The following is a 22,259-nucleotide window of genomic DNA, read 5'->3' on the forward strand; positions in this document are numbered from 1 at the left end:
CCCTATCGCCCCCTTCGTTATTTTCGCCCCCCTAGACCGCCAAATCGCCCCCTGGGGGGCGATATCGCCCACGTTGGGACCACTGCACTAGGTCGAGGAGGATGCCAAATTAAGAAACCGCAACTGGTCGTTTCTGCATCCTCCCATCTACTTATTACATCGCATTGTGTGTCATGTATATCGCAATGTACATTGTGTGTGTGTGTCTTGTGCAGATGAAAATATAATCTGACCATTATTACGATTATTTATTATACCACCCGTACCCAAAGCACAAATGATTACTTTTTTATACACATGCTACATCTGTCGTTCTCGAAAACGATTGCCTCTTTATTATTTCTCTCGTTTCGTGGATATTTTGTTGTTGTTATTGTTATTATTACGACACACAACAGTAGTGCTTGTCGCTTCTTTGATGCTTTATGCACCGCGACATGAAATTCGATATTGTTCATAATTTCTATAATTTTCGTATTATTACGGGCAACGTTCACTCTTTCTCTCTGTCACTCTTCGGTATCTTTCGCTCAGCCCATTGTGTCCTATGTGCTGCCAACTTATAGCTTCGCCCATTTTCATACTGGGCATTTCAATGCGCCGCAGTTGAGAAACCGCCATAGACCTCCGACACATAGAAGATGGTTAGAACCGGCATTCGAACGAAATTCCATCGGCGTCATTAATTAACACTGGTCATCTCCTATATGTACAATAATGGTCACGTCAAGAACCGGTCATTATATTTTTAACAATCACGTTGCATCTGAACATCTGAGCGGATGAGACGTAAGCGATAATCCTAATTATTGTTTCAATATCAATAAAGGCCTGTTGCTTCGTGCCCATGCAAAATGTAGGTAAAATCACTGTACTGTGTACTTGCATGTTGCGTGATTAGATTTTCGTGCTTTTGCTTTTCCTGTTGGATCTTGCACGTGGGAACATGCCTGTGGTATGTAATTGATAGAAATTCAGCCCATCTGTACAGGATGTGCGCTAACCCTATGGCGGGCTGCTTCATGTTCACCGGAATTTATGTCACTTCTGGGACTATATAGGCATTAGGCATGTGTTGCGCATATTCTCTTCCATGTCGACAAACACGCTTTTCTGTGGTGATTTTCATATCAGAATTTTCCAACCATAAACTAGTAAAATGGTGAGCGAGCAAAGTACGCAACATAACGGACCGATATAGTCGATTTCATACAGCAAAGACTTTCTGTCAATGTTTCAAAAACGTTCCTGGCCATATTTAACATGCCGTTCAAGTCGGTATATTACTTTATTGCGGGCTCCCTCCTGATTATTGAAATTGGTATTATATCTTCTCCATCACCCGCGCCTCAGGCGGAAAATGATATGACGAATAATAGATTGGGTTCTTTCTTACTGAATGAAACTGATCGAGCTGATATGCAGGTCTATATATTAAGAGAAAGCCAGGCCTTGTGCGGTATAGATAGTCGAGGGCATATTAATAGTTCTAGCTTTAATATCATAAAATGAATCTAAGGGAAGCTGTAAACAAAGCGAGTCGCTTTATATTTTGAACCTTGCATTTCAGATCCTTCGACAATGTGTGTTTGTCAGGCAGGAATAGCGAGTGGTAGGGCTGGCGAAAGAATATCCGGCACTTTGAGCCAGGGAGGCATAGGCTATGTTGAGGCCTTTATATCGTGCCGATGTAACAGAGTAGTCCAATACTCAAACATAGTTCAGTTTAGTGTATGACCCACCGGCCGTGTTGTCGAACATGATTGCTTGATAAGCTTATGTCATTGAAACATAAACAATTAAACATCCCTCACTAATTCCCGAATTGGGTTTGCTGTAACGAGCGCAGCCAGTCGTCTGTGAAAATTCTCGCGCGATAACGAACCAACATTGCTATTCGAATTTGTTCGTTATTCTTATTCCGTGTCTTGTGGACAAGGTAGAGTAGATTGCTAGATTCCTAGTCAGCGGCAAGTGAAGTAAGAACGCGTCGGTAAAATAACTAGAATTATGAATACGCTGCGCATGTTTAGAGAGATGTATTGAGTGTAGTTCATTCGAGACATGGTCAGAGAATATTGATATCACAGTCAACGCTATGTAGATCTACCAATCTTCAATATACTCCGTCGTAGCCGTAATGTTTTTCAACCGGAGTTACGAGAAAGATCTTCAGGCGTTCCGATGCAGACTGCAGAGTCGCTAGTTTGAAAGCATTGTATCTCATGTAAGGTGGAACAAAAATGATTAGTTTCACAGCAGTCGTACATGGCCAATCTTTCTTGGAGGGGGTTATTCACTAATACCATAGTTCGTATACCCCTTCAGGATTTGCTCCACTCACTGTTACTCAAGAATATCATCCTATATTTGTGTATGGTCCATACCGCTTCTTCATCAGAATAAAACGTATCGTTTGTCCAATCACACTTTGCCTTATTGCTTACATTAAGGGACATCTGGACAATTGAGTGGGAGCCTACTGTACGCCTGGTTTGTCGGAGAGGTATGTAGGACGTAGGTATATGTACTATGTAGTAGCCTATATACACTTATACAGCATTGCATAAAATGGATCATGTGCTAAATTCCCAATGAAATGACTTCAACTTAGCGATGATTTGTAAGCAATAGCTCTTCATTAAATTCTAATGGAAAAATATTATGCTGTAACAAACCGCTTGCTCTATTTGCGACGCATATATAGGCCACTCGGATGCCTAATCGCCAATTGCGGCTCGCGAAACTTGAATATTAACGCTCTGTACCAATTGTTAGATATCTTTTGTATACTTTTGTATGAGATTTAATCCTGGATAACTTCTTTCGGGAAAAAGAATTTGAGAATTAATATTATTGTCGAAATATACGTTTCAATCCATACACCGAGTCTGGAATAAGATGGTGATTGCATGTATTTTTTAAAGTCAGTTCCACAAAATTCGTTGTGCAGGCATATCCAAAGAAGTCCAGATTTCACATAATAAAAAAACTGAAGGTGCATAAATTGTGTCCGTCTTAATTTTGTATTGCGTGCATTTCGCGTGGTGTTCCACGAGAATTTCGTAATGCATCAAGTGTTCCTCGACGCAAAAACGGCTGAAACAAAGTCTATATACATAACACATTGACCTCACCAAATGCGTCTCTATACAGAACGCACTGGGTTCTCAGAATATCCAGAGTCACCACCCTTACGGATAATTAGCGACATCGTGGTGGCCTCAAAGATGATTAGCTTCCGCGATACTTCTAGTTTTCTGCAGTTTCTCACGACCAACGTCTGACCTTAGGGGAAATTTTTCCACCACCTGTTCATGTGTTAAACCATTACGAACTCGGATGCTTCACAGTGAATTCGGCTACTATAGAATTCACCACTTGGCGGCTCCTAATTCTAACCTATATACCCGTCCCACCCCACACCCTAATCCCTAACTCTAACCGTAACCTAATCCCGAACTCGGTACGTAAATACGTAGCCTACATACCAAGTGCCGAATTCACTGGTAACCCTTCACACACATACGTGCGCTATTTTGTATAAGGAAACATTTCTACAAAGGTTTAATAGTAGGATCGGAGAAATGAATTATGCCATACACGATTTTGGATCACGAAACTCAAAATATTTTCGGTTGTGCCTGTTATATCACCCTGATGTACGCGTCAATTCCGACAATAACAATACAGACGCTTCTCGGATTACGTCACATTCTGTATATATGGCTATTATTATGAAATTCGACTTCACGAAATCAATATCGTAGCACAAGTTTAATAAAATCAATGAAAATCAGGATTGGGTGGATACGGTGTACTGGGGTCTTTCTAAACGAATCCAAATTGACCTGCGATGGCAATAATACGTTGGATTGAAATCCTTTGGAGATTTGCGAAGGTTACATGCGAGGTTTAAGGGTGAAATTGGAAGTAATATACGCCCCGGTCGCCAATTCCAGTCTCAAAAGAAACTTCAGTTACATTTATAGCGGATTCAGTTGACAAATGATCAATAGCAACCCTTTATTTACTGGATTCCGTTTGTGTTTTCGAAATGGGTAGGTCCGTCAACAGCGCCATCACAGCGCCAATACAATTTGGTTGAAATGCTACCCTAATCGCGTATGCGAAGCGAACTGGAAAGGTTGTTTATTTCTGGGATATCACCACGGAGAAATATGTGCGTAAAATATCAGGTAAACACGGACACTTTTTTTGTGAATCACTACGTTAATTTCGCGAATAACTTCTCAATTTTCAATACGAAGATATATCTATAGCAGGGGTGGGCAAAGTTTTGAGCTCGCGGGCCGCATTCAACATCTAAATCCATTCGCGGGCCGCACTATATAAAATTGGGATTATAAACCAAAACGCAATATTGGTATTTGATAATAGTGATGACATGGATATAATATATGTGCTTATTTAAAACAAACCAAACATTGCTTTGAGATATCGTACTCGCGTCAGAAACATAGTGGCGAGATTTCATCGGCTGGTCGACCTCAATAACCAATTTGTCAAAACTATAGAGATGTAAGTCGGCTGTCCCGATTCTTAGAACCGGATTGAAATTTAAATCTGTGAGCAGCGATCTGATGCTGACAGCATCATCATCATCATCATCATCATCATCATGCTAGCTTCAAATACACTTCTACTAGGTGTGGATAAAATATAAATACCCCAATTCTGCGCATACCGAGAACGAATCTGCCTAAGACACGCCCGAATCGTTTTTTATAAACACATCACTGAGGTAATTAATGCTGGAGTGGCCAATCTGAAATCACACTCGTGATCCGAATTATGTCAATCTCGTTTAGGAGTTCTGTGATGTTTAGCAGTTGAAACCTTTCAAACTGCATGGGCCTTGAGATCGGGCTGTCGCGCCAGAAATTAAACATAAAATTATTATAGGAAGTATTTACCTTATAACAGTGGTTCTCAAACTTTTTAAGACACGCCCTACCCCTTTATGATGGTGACACACACCCAGGATGCTAGCAGACCTAACGGATAGTTTGATGGCATGGAAGGTGACGACTGTGGATGAGAGATTTTTAACTATGAAATTCAGAGTCAATACAGAGCAATAATTATAGTGGTTTACAATCGCGCGGAGCGCAAATTTTTTTTCTGTTGAGCTCAGCTTCCCGCCCCCTTCAGATGCCTTCACACCCCAAGGGGGGGAAGGCGTGCACCCCAGTTTTGGAACCATTGTCTTAAAATTATCATGGTGAAATATACTAAGAAAAAGTAGTATCAAGTCCCTACAATAATTCGATATTGAGTATGTATAATTTGATCATTATTTTTAAAAAGTTTCTTTTGACTCTCGCGGGCCGCACAGAACGGTGTTGCGGGCCGCATGCGGCCCGCGGGCCGTAGTTTGCCCACCCCTGATCTATAGCCTCGAGTAAATTTTTGATAGGCCGGTGGAAATCGCTTTATCACTTTCGATAGAACGTATGACTGCATTGTGAGACTACGCCCTTCAATGACTATATATATTCGTCTCAAGCACTATATCAATTGTTTAAGTGTCATCTCCGAAGTGGTGAGTTGCAAATGATTTGTAATATGACGGGAAGTATAATCAGGGATGAAGGCGGGTTTTGCCGTCAGAGATTATGAGATATATATGAACCAATGCTGGGAAACAGATCACTGCCGTCGAGTCGCAAATCATTCCGAGTACGGTAACTGAGAATTCCGACTTCTGTAGTCAAGCGATTAATTTTAAAAATTGTCATATAGTCGCGAGTCGAGTCATGGAAGTTTTTAAAGTAACTCGAGTCCAGTCAACTAATCTAAAAATTTTCGATTTCAAGTCAGTTTCTAATCGCCAAATTTGATCACTCCCATTGAGTCGTTTGACTTATTGTGCAGATGCAGATACACGCACAATTGCACATTGCACGATTGCATGTATACTAGGCTATATACCGCGTCAGACTTGGTGCTTCGTGTCATGCTATTTCTAAACTACGACGTCTATGTGAGTCAGGATTTACCTGAGTTACTGAGAATTTTTGTTCTTCGTATAAAGCCGATTCTGTGTTTTTGGTGCTGTCTCCGAAATTAATACATGCCGTCAGTGCTCATTCCAATGTAACGACCGATAAACCGAAATGGCGTGCCAATTAGGTATATCGATATTTCAAAACTATCGCCTATACCGCTCGTAAATCGTATTTACAATCTCGCATGTAGCCCAAGATGTATTCAGATGTGTGATGCACAGACATTTAACTAGCAGGAGTCTCATCTAGTTTCGCCCAAAAGATACTAATTAAATATATTCATGCCTAATTGTAATGATATTATATTGCCATTTGCCAGTCATCGCCACCACGACGGAATTAGGGCCATCCATGTCGACGACGATGCTGGTTTCTCTTCGATATCACTGTTCAGTGTTCGTAGAATTAATGACATCGAAACATTAAACAGAGGAAAGAATGAATGTATCGATGAGATATAGCTTATTCTCAGCATGGCCGATACCCTTCAAATGTTTGCAAAGAAAAAATGCACTGAATGGCTTAGAAATGGACCCGAGAACTTTACTCCGAGTCACGAGTAATTTCATACCTCGTACGTCGAGTCCGAATCAAGTTAAGTCATTTTAACGCAGTGACGACTTGAGTTAAGTCAATTCAAGTCATTCGTAAAACGTCACACGAGTCAGCCCAACACTGATAACTATCATCGATGGTATTGTGCCACCGACAGTACTGTCGAGCAATATGTAATAATAGACGTAGGAATGGTAACAAAATCCAAACGTTGCTGATATCTGATATGTTCAGGTAAAATTTTAGTTTCGGGAGTATTGAATAGGCTTGTTGCATTAATTAGGAATAATTCAAGCTTTCGCGGTTCTGTGCAGTTTGTGATACTTTTTAAATTACTTTGGGTGTTTTTTTCTTTCCGCGAACGAGTGATGTTCGCTCATGAGCACGACTAGTGAAACATTTGCTATCACGATCTACATTTCCGGTTCGAAAACATTGAAGCCGGTTGCGGCATTCCTATTGAACCATAACTAATAATTTTGTGGACGAAAAACTGACTGCATGCTCTGTGTTGAACCCGTTCCAAAATGCTTTCGGCGCGCAAGCTCCGTAGCACGTCGCGCCGTACAGTGGTGTTCGCCAGCTCACGTACATATGTTTTCTAATAAACATAAAATACTTATCGATATAATTGGCTGCCGATCTTTTTTCTATCTTTTCGACCTATGCCGTATATAATGTGTCTGCAACGGCGCTGACGACATTTGCGGTCTAGTCATTTAAGTTATGTCATTAGCATAAGATCTATAGCTGTGCTAAACTGATATATTTAACTATAGTTGGCTGTATCTTTCTGTTCTGTGTTACCAGACCGAGCTATCGAATCGTATATTTGCTATTGGCATATCGTCAAAGCACTGTCACCACGTGCGATTCAGATGGGACAATCCGATAATATTACTAGTGGGACATCCTTGCCCAATGCCCATATAGCCTACTATGCGCCCAATAACTATAGCATAGCCAATAGCCAAGTTTCATATTCGTTTAACTCAATGGTTCACTACCTGTTGGCTATGAGCCCTCTTCAGGGGTGGGGGCATGAAAATATTGGAAAGATTTATCATCTTCAAGTGTATACATCATAACAAAAGACAGGGATACTGTAGTGAAAAAACAAGTTTGAAGTTATGTCTTGATATTGACTTTAATTACTTTGTTTTACCAAACTCAGCAAATCGTACCATGAGCGTAATATATGTCATTATGAACGTTATGCCATTGCAGATGCCTTTCACATCAACATATCGTTGTGAGTGTGTGCTTTCGAAAATATTACTTCTGAAGCAGCGCAGTGTCTTGGTTATTCAATATGGCATGCGACTTATTTAATACCATACCGCCAATTAAGACATTAACGGAGCAAACACAAGCTCCCTCATATTAACTGAATATGTAGTAGGTAATTAATTATGGTACTATCATTTTTACTGTGTGTTGTATTTATATCCAATTATCATGCTAACAACCGGTCATTGTATAAACATTTTAAATACCGTTTCTTCATTTTTTCAAAAGGTTGAAAAATAGGGGACATTGATTTTCAAAAATTGACAAGGCTGGCTGGGTGTGTAAAGGTTGGGAACCCCTGGTTTAGATGAATCAGCAGCAATTACTCTTGCTGGTTATTGTCAAGCGGAGGTTGTGTTAGGGTGCGAAATATGTCAATTTGATGACTTGATTGCTGAAAGGCGATATATTTGGCGTATAGTCTAGTCGTGGATGCGAATCGAGTCGTATCGTATCGTATCGAATCGTATGCACTTTATGATGTATCCATTATTCTGACAGCCATATCTGTATGCTTATTCAAATTGTAAGATCCTCTCTAAATTGACTCATCCGGAAACTCATTGTAGCATCATCATGGAGGGAAAAGGCAATCCTGCTTTCGGTAAGTAATTGGAATAGTTACCTAGTTACCTGTTACCTAGTTTGACGCTCGACAGTGTGAAGCTGCTTGATTTATGCTCCGGTCACGGAGCTCTACAGCTACACACACACGTGTAGAGGTTAAATTGTAATGTATATATTCTCCCTGTATGGGTCTAGATGTCACATAGTCGTGGTACATGTCCGTTGTCCACAGTCAAACCAAAATACAGGCAGGTGATATTAGCTATTCAATATGTTGCCAACTATATATGAAAATTTCTGTATTTTCGTGTGCAGTTACCAAGCCTCTTTATAATTCTATTGTATTCTATTGCCATCGTAGGCCGACATGGGGTGTAATTGGTGGAATTCACTATGACATTTGGATTCTTTCCTGACTTTCCGTAGTGTTATAATCTTCTGATGTTCTGAACAGATGAAAGTAAACCTATAAGGGATGAACAAATTAAATTAAATTAAGTTAAAGAATGTATGATATACCATATACGTATTCAGATGCGGACGTACACAACTATGAAAACGACGCAATCACCAGACCTGCTGCGCCGAAAAAGCATGATCCGTATGCATTGACCGATGATATGGATTGTAAGTATATATTATAGTATGCTACGTGTATCCAGGGTGGAAATGTGGGTGTGCTAAAGTGCCATTTGAAAATTCGGTGAAAGGCGACTTTTTTAAACAACGTCACGTGACTGATCCATTGTGGCGTAGTGAATACAGACAACAAACATATCATTGTACATGTACAAGGCCAATATTGGGGCACAGAAGCCTCTCGCATCTTTGGCTACGCTCGGCCGTCGCCATGTCGGTAATTTGCTATTGTCGCGTCACTGGGCTTGTCTCGGCCGAACGTCGCTGCAAAATTAATATGACTCCAGCAATCCAGCTAGCTAATGATTTGGAAATATACCACCACAGCCCTGAGCTACGTGCGTCATCTTCGATCAGCTCGAGGTTCACCAAATACTTACTAATTTGCTTACCGAAAATTCGATGAAGATTTTATCTTATGCTTCTGTAATGGGCGTTGTTTGGATAGAAATGTCTTTAGCGGGCAATGAATTTCAGCAGCGAAAAAGAGAATTGTTTTGCAACGTCCTTAATTGACAATGTCGACAACATGCTAGCGATTTTCGAGACGCTGACTATATCAATACGCCATATTTACCGACTATCGCATGCACGCAACAGGCACAGATCCAGAAAATATCATATGACATCCAACACTGTAAATCTATGAGTGAAAGATAGGTGTATTTTTCGGACTTATACACCCTTGCATAGGGTTTAAATCAGGTAAACGACACTTTCGGGGGCCAAATTGTGCTTTCGCACCCATTCGCACGAGTGAAAATGAGTCAAATACACCAATCCTTATGGAGATACAGTACTCATATCCAGGCCTGTTTATTTTTGGATTTCTCCAAAAATAACAAAAATAGCTTATTTTTGGATGTTTTCAAATTTTATTTTTGGAGGATCTCCAAAAATAAGAATTGAAGGTGTTTTGAGCCCCATTACTACTGAAAAAATCCACCAAAAGTATGTTATTATCATGTATTCAAGTCCTGCAACACATAGATATCATCAGTGATCTTGATCTAACTTTCCAATACATTTTTCACAAATTTAGTCTTTGGCCTGGAGGATGCCTTCTAAAGAATATTAATCACTGCGAGACGCCCCCCCCCCTTGATTTTCGAGATATCGGTCTCGAACATCGCAATTGTGGGAAACATCGAGGTTAGGGGTCCAAAAATGGAGGAATGTCTAACTCTTCAAACTTTCCAATATTCCTTTGCTCCTGAAAAGCGCTCGTCAGTAATGAGCTTGAAACCTCTGATACTCCGCGAAGTTGCGTGCCTCATTGAACTTGACAGCCCAACACCATCTGACCAGAAAACCTTCCTTGTGGCGGTCCTCGTCCCAGTCCTCACCTGGACATAGGCGTTCGACCAGGTGTATGAGCTCCTGCTGCTCCATGATCAGAACGTCAAGACTATGAAGCTTCGTGACGGTGGTGCTCAGCTATGTGCGAGCGTGACCATGCGATCGAGAACGATCAGATGGATCCACCACAGCAGCGAAATTGCACACGCCGTACTGTTTTCGTCCATAACATCAAGGAGTTTGGTACGGTTTCCAGTCAACCAAGAGGCCACCCTCTTCATTGACAATAAACGAGCGTCAACAAACTTGGGGCGCACGCTTTCCATCTACTCTGGATCAAGTTGTGTTGTCGTCTGAAGCATCAGCAGATGAGTCCCGTCATCGTGTGGACGAAGTGATTGTGACAGAGGTGGCTGTATATGATTTCGCCGTTCCCTTTGCCTCACTCAAGCTGCATTCCCGTCTTCTCTACGTGTCGCACTGTGAAACTTATAGGAGTACAAAGGTGGAGGGGCGGGCAGGCAGGCAGGCAATGTCAGCAGAAACGTGAATTGGATTGAATGGAAGTAGTTTTAGCGTTTCGGTGACCCCTTCCCTCACATAGATGCTGTTTTGTGTGTTTTTATGAGTTTTCTGGTCGTTTACATCGCTCTGACTTGTTTATTTCACTGAAAAACATCATCCAAAAAAATCTTATTTTTGGATGTTTTCAAATCTTATTTTTGGAGAATCTCCAAAAATAAAACCCAATATCCAAAAATAAACAGGCCTGCTCATATCCCATGTGCTAGTGTAGGCGCCGTGGCGAATTCCGGATAATCCTACCGTCACCGTGAAGAATAGCAGTCACAGATCTTCAATTAACTTTTTAAACAAGTGATTTGTGGTACAGAACTTCAAAATAACGCGAAACAATAACTTCATATTGTTAATTTATTCGCTAAAAGCTTTTCGACTGACCCTCATCAGTAGCGAAACGTCATTGATAGGGTGAATCAAATTCGAAATGTAAGAACTATTTTGTCTGTATGACGTAATCATAACAAAAACAAACAACTAGTAGACGGGCAAGATACGGTAGTAACGGTACAAAACAAACGTTAACGAGTACATATTCGGTTATAAATAACCGAAAACACAACACATAACATTAATGAAATATTCCAAGAGTGTAGAGGCGTTCCTTCTATCGACAGAGAATCAGCTTTCGTAGCTTTATGATCGTAGATTCCAGGACCTTTAAATAAAAAAGAGAACGGCCACGAGCAAGTATAGAAAATTGACTGTCATTGTAATGGTCAGCACATTCTGGATGGGATAAGAGATGCTGTACAATAGCCGAATTACAAGCAGTAACTTGATCATAATCACGCATTGTGTCAACAGACTGCGATGAAGGAGTAGGAGAAACATTAGTTATTCTAATTTGCCGTGGGACATGCTGGCGAGTTCTTTGCTGCAAGCGCTGAGACGTGCGACCTACATACCGACTGTCACATCGGCACGTGTATTCATATATAATGTTGCTTTGATTTGTCGCAGGTAGCACATCCTCTTGTGTTGCAGGCATCAGAGATTTCGTCATGAAGATTATCTGAGGTTCTACTTGTGAAAAACAATGCCTCACTGACGATTTAATTTGTTTTTCAAACCTGTTGGACACTTTCCCAATCCAAGGAAGATGCAAATAAACAGGGCATTTTCTAGGTCCAAACGGTTTAAGTTTTCTGAAATCTTTGAGTTTACGATCCATGGTCATTTTAATAATATGATCAGGATAACCATTTGACTGAAAGATTGACCGAATGTTCTCCAATTCAGAATCAAGTTTGACTTTACTACAAATCATCAGAGCCCTGTGCACCAGAGTTCTTATCAAATTTACTTTACGTTTTACTGGACAGAAAGAATCCCACGAAATGTATTGCTCACTGAATGTAGGCTTACGGTAAACTGATGTAACAAAATTAGCACCCGTCTTTTCAACTACAACATCAAGGAATGCTAATGAATTATTAACCTCTTTTTCCATGGTGAATTTCAGTGACGGGTGAAGACCATTCAATTTGCTCAGAAACAAATCACGCTGGGATTCATTCTCAAATATGGCGAAGGTGTCATCAACATATCTTTGATACATTAATGGTCGATCAATATCTTCGAATAACCGTTTTTCGTAATACCCCACAAAAATGTTAGCCAGAATGGGACCGAGAGGCGATCCCATTGCAACACCATCAATCTGTGTATATATGGTGTTATTAAAACTAAATTCGACATCACAAGTGATCAATCGCATTAATTTAACAAAAGAAGACCTTGAGAATGGAGGAGATGGAAGGACTCCACCATAGAGTTCATTGGCACAAATCTCTAGTCTCTTGAACTGGCACGTTCGTGAATAAACTATTATATCAAACGAACACATAGACATTTCGGACTCATCGAGATCAACATTACGAATGGTATCAGCAAATGTGAACGAGTCACGAATGCAGTTACCACCATAGAACAAACTCACCTGTCCTGGAATCTACGATCATAAAGCTACGAAAGCCGATTCTCTGCCGCCAGAAGGAACGCCTCTACACTCTTGGAATATTTCATTAATGTTATGTGTTGTGTTTTCGGTTATTTATAACCGAATATGTACTCGTTAACGTTTGTTTTGTACCGTTACTACCGTATCTTGCCCGTCTACTGGTTGTTTGTTTTTGTTATTGTTACGTCATACAGACAAAATAGTTCTTACATTTCGAATTTGATTCACCCTATCACTGACGTTTCGCTACTGATGAGGGTCAGTCGAAAAGCTTTTAGCGAATAAATTAACAATATGAAGTTATTGTTTCGAATTAACTTTTTGCAATTCATTGCATGCGTCTTATGCTGTGATTGCCACATGTCGGGCTTGCGATTGACGCAAGTCTGTATTTTATCAATTCTGTCGAATTCGGAGGATCCTCTTGCTAGATGCACCTGTCTGCGGAATTATTAATTCGCGGTGCAGTCGCGTTGTATATAACCTACGTAATGATATATATAGACTTTGCAATTACTACGTATACTGTTTATTCAGTTGATACCGATCCGTGGAATGAAAAAACAGACAAGGAAAAGGTGAAAACAGTCCTGATAGGCATTGCCAAGTTCCTATTTGTGATTGCATTTCTTTACCTCTTCATTTGCTCGCTCGGTCTCATGGGTTCAGCATTTCAAGTATTAGGTAAGAACATCATGCATTACATAAAATAATAAGAACAGACCTATAACAACTACGGGAAGGACTCTGTGAATGAATTGCGGCATTTCACTCTTCTATAAACGCCAAATGAAACAGGCCTAAGCCTAAACTTTTTTAACAGCTGGAAAGGCTGCCGGTGACATCTTCGCTCAAAACGATTTAATGTCGAATCCCATCACTGGGCTCATCATTGGAATCCTGGTAACGGTGCTTGTCCAAAGTTCATCAACCTCCACTTCCATTTTTGTTACAATGACCGCTGCCGGACGTAAGTATATGGTAGATATTAGGGATGGTGTGAACCTCTGAAAGGTTCAGGTTCGTGTGAACGCGAACCTTTTTGAAAGGTTCTGTGTGAACGCGAACGTGAACCTCATGACGTCATGTGACGTCATATTGCTAATTCAAACCCCACATTTCAGTGAAGTGATAGGATATATAAATGTACAGTGTACACGATACCTAGCGACGACTCGGGCCACATATGCCACAATGCTGAAGTACATAGTGACATTTTAAACGTCGCCGAGTGTATCAACTGGGGCAATCAAATGATATAATAATCCCACAAATCAATATCTTCCGTCCTTTGCCAACAATTTCAACGAGGACTTGCAAGGTCCTACGCCTTAACAGTATAGGCCAGACCGGACAATGTATTCGGCGTCTGAGTATAATTGCTACGCTAATATTGAGCAGAGTGTAAAACGGGTTTCTGTACTTGCTACCGATATTACCCCTTTAACAAGTTACACAGCGGTAGCCAACGCTCCAATCGCACGGATTTGGTTTTCATGATACAAGAAACATATGAAATCAAGATTGACCCCGTACGCCTGCTAGATTTTTTACATCAGGCAACGATATCAATTTCATTGATTGGTTGAATAAGCATCATTCGCCGACTACCTATATGTAGTGTATTTAGCTCTTGATATTGTGTGATTGCGGGTGAAGCTCACAGCAGAGAGTCACTAAATATAAACCAACGGAAAGCTGGATATTTAGAGCAAACTTTTGTAACAAAGCAAGTAAAATGTTTATGATTGCGAAGGTGCATGTTCGTTTAGTGTTGATTTTTCTACGCTGCCAGCGCCACGCATAGAGTGGCACGCAGTTGAAATACAATAAATTTCAACAAAAGACGTTACAATGAAGTGCAAATTGTAATATATGAAAAAAGGTTCACAGTGCAGAACCTACCAAGGTTCGTTTGTGAACGTGAACCGCTAAATTTCCGAGGTTCACACACAGAACGCGAACGTGAACCTCACGTTCACACCATCCCTAGTAGATATAATTACAAGATCTTAAGCGTTTTCAAACATCCATGGCATTAACGCGTGAAAGTGAATTTTTCAATCAACTTGTCTTGTCTTGTAAGTGTGCCGCGAGCCTTTTGTAATTATTCTAATGTGCCATAAGTTGAAAATCTATGGGAACCACTGCGACCGTTGTTACTTCGAGTATACGGCAGTTGAAAACGGAAGGTTACAAATGTATGCATCAACAAGTCGGTATATAATATATATATTCACCCGAAAGGACCAAGTTGCCAAAATTTCGTCTAACCTGAGCGGACAACGCGTTTGCTATCTGTATGATTGAAAGGATAAACACCATCCGTATTCTGTCATTTGCAGTTATTTCGGTACGAAGTGGCATACCCCTGATTATGGGTGCCAACATTGGAACCTCTGTCACCAATACCATCGTATCACTTGGACAATCGGCGAAGAGAGAGGAGTTCAGGAAGTAAGTTGTCGGATACTGTAATTGTAAAGTGTAAACCTTGGTACAGTCTTGCTTTTATCGTATTATCAGGGCGTTTGCCGGGGCGACCGTCCATGACATCTTTAATCTGCTGAGTGTAGTTATCCTTCTACCGATTGAGTTGATCACACGTTACCTTGAACGTCTATCGACCGCTATTGTTGGCGATTTCGGAAGTGTTGACAAAAATAAAAAACTACCGGATATGCTGAAGGTAATTACTGGGAATAGATGATACTTTGACAACCATGAATAATAGACCTGCAGTATATTTGTTGTAATACTGAGCTCATAATATGAATCAATCGACAATACGCATGCAGTTAAACAGCTTCCAAGCGGTGACGCGATGTGCAGGAATGAAAACTAAAACACGCCCGTGTCCTGAGAATATATTCGCGATCTTTAGCACTAAGTGGACAGGACATATTTAGTTCAATGGCGGAATATTTGCATACGTCATACGCGTGAACCTCAGCCAACACTTGACGTAGTCAATTATACATTTCCTAAGATGGAGCGATTTTCTCCGCAATAACGCTAGATTTCTGCAAATTCTATCACATGTCATACCGACCATATATTCACTGGATATTTGACTCGATTAAGATTGTGGTAAATTTAAAATGTTCGGAAATCTTTGCAGTGACGAAAAGCATCTCACGCGTCTGCTTCGCTTTGCAGGTGATAACCAAACCGTTGACGAGCAAAATCATATCTGTGAATAAGACTGTTATTACGAATATCGTCAAAGAAAAAGACGACGAAAGCAGCAGTATGGTCACGGTAAGTCAGTGGACCGACGGCGGACTTGGAATAACGATTGATATAGTGACACAATTCCATAAGTCGGAAATGAAACAGCACACAACTATACGTAGTCGACTTAGGCAACGAAATTACCAACCTGATCAGTGACTGCCAGCCGTGAAATAGCACACAGTCTTAGCAGACTTATCTCGGTGCTGAACATGTTTAAAATCACTACAGATAGTGGTGGCCCTACAATTTGAGGCTCTGGGCGAGACTTCCGGAGGACCCCCTATAAGTATGCAATCGGAGCTTATGGGGGCTCCGCTCCCAGACCCTCCTTTCGCATCTATTGTTTCCAACTTAATATTAGTGCGCCAGATGGAACAGTATTACTTGTTGCGTATAAACTCACTCTAACACGGCTTTGAAGCAGCAGGCCGGAATGTTGAATTGCTCTAGCTCCTAAGCCTTCTGTTATCATACACTGTCAAATTGTAAAATAAGTGAACCAGTTAACTAAAGCCACCACTGACTACAGACCAACACCGACACATAGCCTACTCCTCGTCCTAAACCACTTACTATACAGAGTTTCAAGACTTATCTCAGTGCGGAACACCATCAAAATCGACAAGACCAGAACGGTCGATGCATTGGATGCAATGCTTAGACTAATAAATTAGAATTCAGATACAGATGCCAATGTCGCATCATAACTGCACGGCAAATCCAAAGTTGCCCTTTGCGCTCGGTAATTTCGCTGGGTGTGATAAATAAAAATCTAAATCGTGGCTCTTTATTGTCAGGGGCTTGGGAGAATAAATAACCAAAGCTATAGATATAGGTAGAGCTGGGCAAAATCGAGTAGGCCTACCTGAGTTATTGGATTCTGAATCACGTATATTATTCGAGTCGAGCATTCGAGTGTCACTCATTATGACGTAATAACAGTATGCGAGAAGTCAAAGTTCAAAAATGTACTTTTTACGCGTCCACAAAGAATATGAAGCATGTTCTCCATCACATTGATGATACTATACCGAATTCATTGCACTTTGTGACAATGTTGTGAGTTGATCATGACTTCAGAAGTATGTTATTTCCAGTAACCTTCGTGGCTTAGTATTTTCTGTTTCATATGCTGTGTTACGGCTGATCAAGGTTTCAAGTCTTCCACAGTGCAAAAGAGTGCCGAAACTATAATTATCGTTGGTAAATTAACTTTCAGTGGCGAGTAGCGTATAATTTCAGTACTCGATAAAATCGTCATTTTTACTACTCGACTCGAATTATTTTAATTAATACTCGATTCAGATTCCGAGTACACGAATCATTTTGCTCAGCCCTAGATATATAGCTATCAGCGCTACCGGACAAGAAAATGTTTGCTGAACCGCCACCGCAATTTTCAAGTATTGTCATGATTTATACTTTACAGACGTGGTGTAAGCGGTCAGCCTACACAGAAACGAGGAACCTCACCGTCCATTACTTCAATGGAACTGAAGTTTCGGCCCAAGATTACAACGAATCAGATATCACATCGCAATGGGAGCTGCGAAATATCACAGTGGACAAAGCACTATGTACGTAAACGACTATTCACTATTCTAAGGTTGTCTGGTTATAGGCCCGAATACAGTTACTCATTACCAAGTTTGGGCACAACGAATAGATTACTCGAATCCGAATCCAGCATAATTATAGTGATTCGAGTCAAGTAATGCTAGATGTTCTTTCGAGTACCGACACTATACACTTCTAGTTAACTAGGAATTATATTTATCAATGAGTATTATCTCGAAACTTTCTTCCCACCGCGGAAGCTTTGAAACCTCGATTGCTGCAGAGCAGGGGCGGCCAACCCGTGGCCAACGGGCCAAATGTCGCTCGCGAGAATATAAAGAGTGGCCCGCGAGATAATTCTCGAAATTAGACAAAATATCCAATAATAAATTACCCAGGTAGTCTATTGTGAACTTGCAAGGCCAACCAAAAATTTTAATCGCCTGACCGCAACATTTGGGATATTAATGACAAAAATATCATTTCCGACGCATTGGCGTATATGCCAGGGACCAGCCACAATTTTCGTATAGAACTTCGTATATGACCATAAAGTAGAATATTTCGTTGCAGATTCATTCGACTTGATATTTTTCTTAGCACTACGCGCGATTTGTTGTCACTCATTTTGTTGCTTTTGATACCACCTTCTGGAAATTAAAAATACGCCCAGTTTACTGAATTTAGTCTGACTATATTCGCAATTATGAGAGAACGTGTCGTCCAACATCCGACTTCGCGTCTGCACTCGCAGAAAGATGGTCGGCGATGAAACCTTTGCACAAATGGAAACCTTTGCACAAATTGATAGACGCAAATTCGCCGAAATCTTCGATATTTATATGTCCAAGCGCCGAATAATCCTGTCCTTGCCAAGTGACTCCAGCGGTATACAGATGCGACATATGCAAGTGAAATTAGTATTGGCCGAACTCATTAATTAACTTTGAAAAATTTTCGCACTTAGCGCAGTTAGGTCGTGAGTGCACTATCCACAGCACACTCGCTTTGCATGCATAATTGTTATCGATTCTGAATCGTAGTAATATAAGTCTTGTTTTCATCGTTACCTAATCCGGTTCGCTCCTATCGGGCGACTAAAAAAAGATCATCAACATTCAAGTGGCCCGCGCTAGGGTTCGCAAATCTCATGTGGCCCTTTGGCCGAAAAGGTTGGCCGCCCGTGCACCAGAGCATCCAGAACATGAAGTACAAAGGTTCCGTGGAAACCTCTTTCTTGCCCGCCTCATTGCTACAAAAATGAACGCCAAATGAAGCAAGTCGGAAAAATAATGTTTCTTGCACGTGGTAGAAATTCATCATCACTGTGTGCGTTTCGTTCAACCAAACATGGCCTTGCATATAGACTTGAACCTGAGTCGACTCAATCTTGGTCGAGTGCTGTGTTTGAGGCTGGCTCTTTACCTCGACGAGCAGTAATAACGAAAGAGCTGCGTAGTGCCGACAGGTCATTGCAATTATATTCGCTGTTAGATGCTACGAAAATGCGCTAACATAGGCAAAATACGGGCATGTGTAGCTCAAAAGGCTGATACATTACGATTACGTCATAATACCGTTACATGAAAGAATGTTAATAGAATTTCATGCCAGTACGCAGTTAAGCTGTATTCAAAAATTATGTTGGTGAAGCTCTCTGTGACCATGATGCGATGCCAGTACAACAATTTCCGGAGCATTGACGTCAAATTTATAATTTGCGTGTATTTGGATATTTGCTGGCAGGAAAATGTATCATTTCCAGTAAAAATTACAATTTAGTCAAAGCCAAAGTTAAATGGCCATTTATAAACACCAATATATAAATAGATGTGAAATGAATACGCGTCCGCATTTTACATCCAATCTAGTACCATATTCTCGTGGGATGAATATGTAATTGCATAGTCGTAAACTTGGCAAACAAGAATATACGCAGTCATATGCAGATATTTAGTTACGTGCTAATATGTCAGTTTTCCAAACTGTCGTTGCTCGTCCCACTGATCCATCATCAGACGTTCGGATAAGTGATTCTGCGCATCGTGAAAACTAGGGCGGTGGAAGCATAGTTTCCTATAGTGGAAGTAATGTGAAGAATATTGAGTGATACCCTTTAGACTTGTAGCAGCCGAAACAGCAATTTTGGGCAACTACGAATCCGATATTTTCTGCTCTGCCAGAGGTTGCTCGCATATTAAAACATCACCCTCCAATATACGACTGAAATCTTCATGTTTCCTCGAATTCAGAGTCCTCGGACTTGCATGTTTGGAATTCACAATAAAGTACTCTAGGTGCTAGGATCAATTAGCTGATATGGTCCACAGCTCTGGACACAGCATGATCTTTATCTCTCGTCCATCTGAATTGTGTATCTGCAATATTGAAGTTAATGCGGGTGTATACGACTACGTATTGATAAATACTAATTTGTTGTTGAACAATCTAGGTCAGACCGAGGACTTCCTTTTCGCCAATACTGGGCTATCAGACGGAGGAGTTGGAGCAATCTTGCTCATTGTCTCTCTGATAGCGATGTGTGTGTGTTTGACGGGTATGGTCAAGCTCTTGACGTCTCTACTAAAAGGAAATCTTGCAAGGATCATCAAGAAAGTCATTAACGCAAAATTCAAGAAACCATTCGGATGGGTTACGGGTCAGTGCCTCTTCAGTTTTCATGTTCTGCGGAAATCGACGTTGTTGCGTCACAATTTAGCCTATCTCCGTTGTTTACATTATGATATACAAATCTTATTATTGTGCTCACTCATCGTGGTTATAGGCGAGCTGTAATAACCGTTCGTTGATGTATACAACTATCTTCGAGTTTGGCATTATCAATAATTGCTCCACAACTTCTCAGCCATGTGGATTGTACAATTTTACAGTAAATAAAATCCCCGAATACCAGAAATTAACGGATTTCATATTTTGAAATCAAAATCCGGAACAGGATTTGAGATTCAAATTCAACTCCAAATGCATGCTCAACATCTCTGTCAAATACACACACATAAATCAACCATATACTCCTCCAGATACTCACAGTAGTATAGGACGGATTGACGTAAACTTATAGAACATCGGCTGGTTTAATAATAAAGTTTTTCATTTTACAACTGCCGTCGACCATTTGTTAATCCAGTATAAACATTCATTTGCGCAAAGACTCTGTGCCCCTGGAATATGATTGGAGAATAAGATAAGCAAATAAGATATTAGCTTTGTCTTGGTCAAATATGTGTGATTAGGCTACATCTATATAACGATGATTTTCGTTGACTTGCAGGATATCTGTCGATTATCGTTGGAGCAGGATTAACCATCATCGTTCAAAGCAGTTCCGTGTTTACATCGAGCATAACCCCACTCGTCGGTATCGGCGTCATCAGTTTGAACCGCATGTTTCCATTAACTCTCGGAGCTAACATAGGGACGACCACCACGGGACTCTTAGCGGCTTTTGCGTCTTCTGGGAAAGTGCAGCAAGCCCTGACGCTTGCAATTTGTCATTTATTCTTCAACATCAGTGGGATAATAATTTGGTATCCAATTCCGCTGGTGCGGTCCGTTCCAATCAACGCCGCGAAGGCGCTGGGCAACAAAACCGCGAAGCACAGGTGGTTCGCGCTTGTATACTTGGTCGTCGTGTTTTTCGTTATTCCGGCGATCTTATTGGGGCTGTCCCTCGCACATGAGTGGGCATTGTGGAGCGTACTGATTGTCCTAGCTTTGATCTTCATTCCCGTGGTTGTAGTAAGTTGCTTACAATCCAAGAGACCGCGCGTCCTTCCCGAAAAATTGAAAACGTGGGATTTCCTACCCAAACCAATGCATTCGCTGGACCCGTACGATTCGTGGTGCGACAAACTGTGTCGTCCTGTGATGGGCCTCGGTGCAAAGCTCCGTCGCAAATCTACCGCCAATGGGAACCAAGGAGCAACCGAAGTAGTTGTAACGGAACCAGTAGGTACGAAAAATGCCGCCTACACGGATGAAGGAGCCATCGGGCAATCGAATCTGTGATAGTTATATGCTCTTTGAGAATTTATGCTCTATATAGATACATGTGGTATCCGTGAAAGACAATGATAATGTGAAAAAGAGACGTACGTTTTCGACTTCATAACAGTTTAACTCCTACAATACCACATATCTTACTCACCACTACTAACGCGGTTTTGTCGCTTGCTGGACAGGAATATAGACACTCCCGCACATAATTACTGAAATGATAGTACCATAATGCATTGCGAAGAAAACAGTCACATAAGATAAAGTAACTGTTACACAGGCTTCGCTGTTATTTAATCTTAAGTGTAATATTCAATGCATTGGCGGGGCAAAATATACTTCCATATATTATTAACGATCACTTGGGGAACACATTCCCATGTATTTCACCTGCTAGTCAGATTATTTCCTCTTCGTGGTCGGCGAACTCAACGTGGAATGTATTCACTTGCGAATTATACCACCCTAATTATTTCAAAGTGGTTACTTCAATGAAGTTAACTGTACCTAATTTACACCAAAAT

General features: G+C 40.8%; 1 protein-coding gene across 1 annotated transcript; it reads left to right on the forward strand.

Annotated features, from left to right (window-relative positions):
* The first annotated feature begins 8,327 nt into the window (after positions 1 to 8,327).
* LOC145447621 (sodium-dependent phosphate transport protein 2B-like) lies at positions 8,328 to 22,086 on the forward strand. The gene is made up of 10 exons (XM_080325861.1): positions 8,328 to 8,481; positions 8,979 to 9,071; positions 13,462 to 13,608; positions 13,748 to 13,894; positions 15,270 to 15,381; positions 15,451 to 15,613; positions 16,084 to 16,185; positions 17,591 to 17,738; positions 20,171 to 20,377; positions 21,011 to 22,086. Exons 1-10 carry the CDS (start codon positions 8,454 to 8,456, stop codon positions 21,745 to 21,747), a joined length of 1,884 nt encoding a protein of 627 aa, XP_080181987.1. The 5' UTR covers positions 8,328 to 8,453; the 3' UTR covers positions 21,748 to 22,086.
* The last annotated feature ends 173 nt before the right edge of the window (positions 22,087 to 22,259 follow it).

Source organism: Botryllus schlosseri, chromosome 10 (genome assembly GCF_051294905.1).
Source record: "Botryllus schlosseri isolate E-star chromosome 10, Bs_hap1, whole genome shotgun sequence".
NCBI lineage: Eukaryota > Metazoa > Chordata > Ascidiacea > Stolidobranchia > Styelidae > Botryllus > Botryllus schlosseri.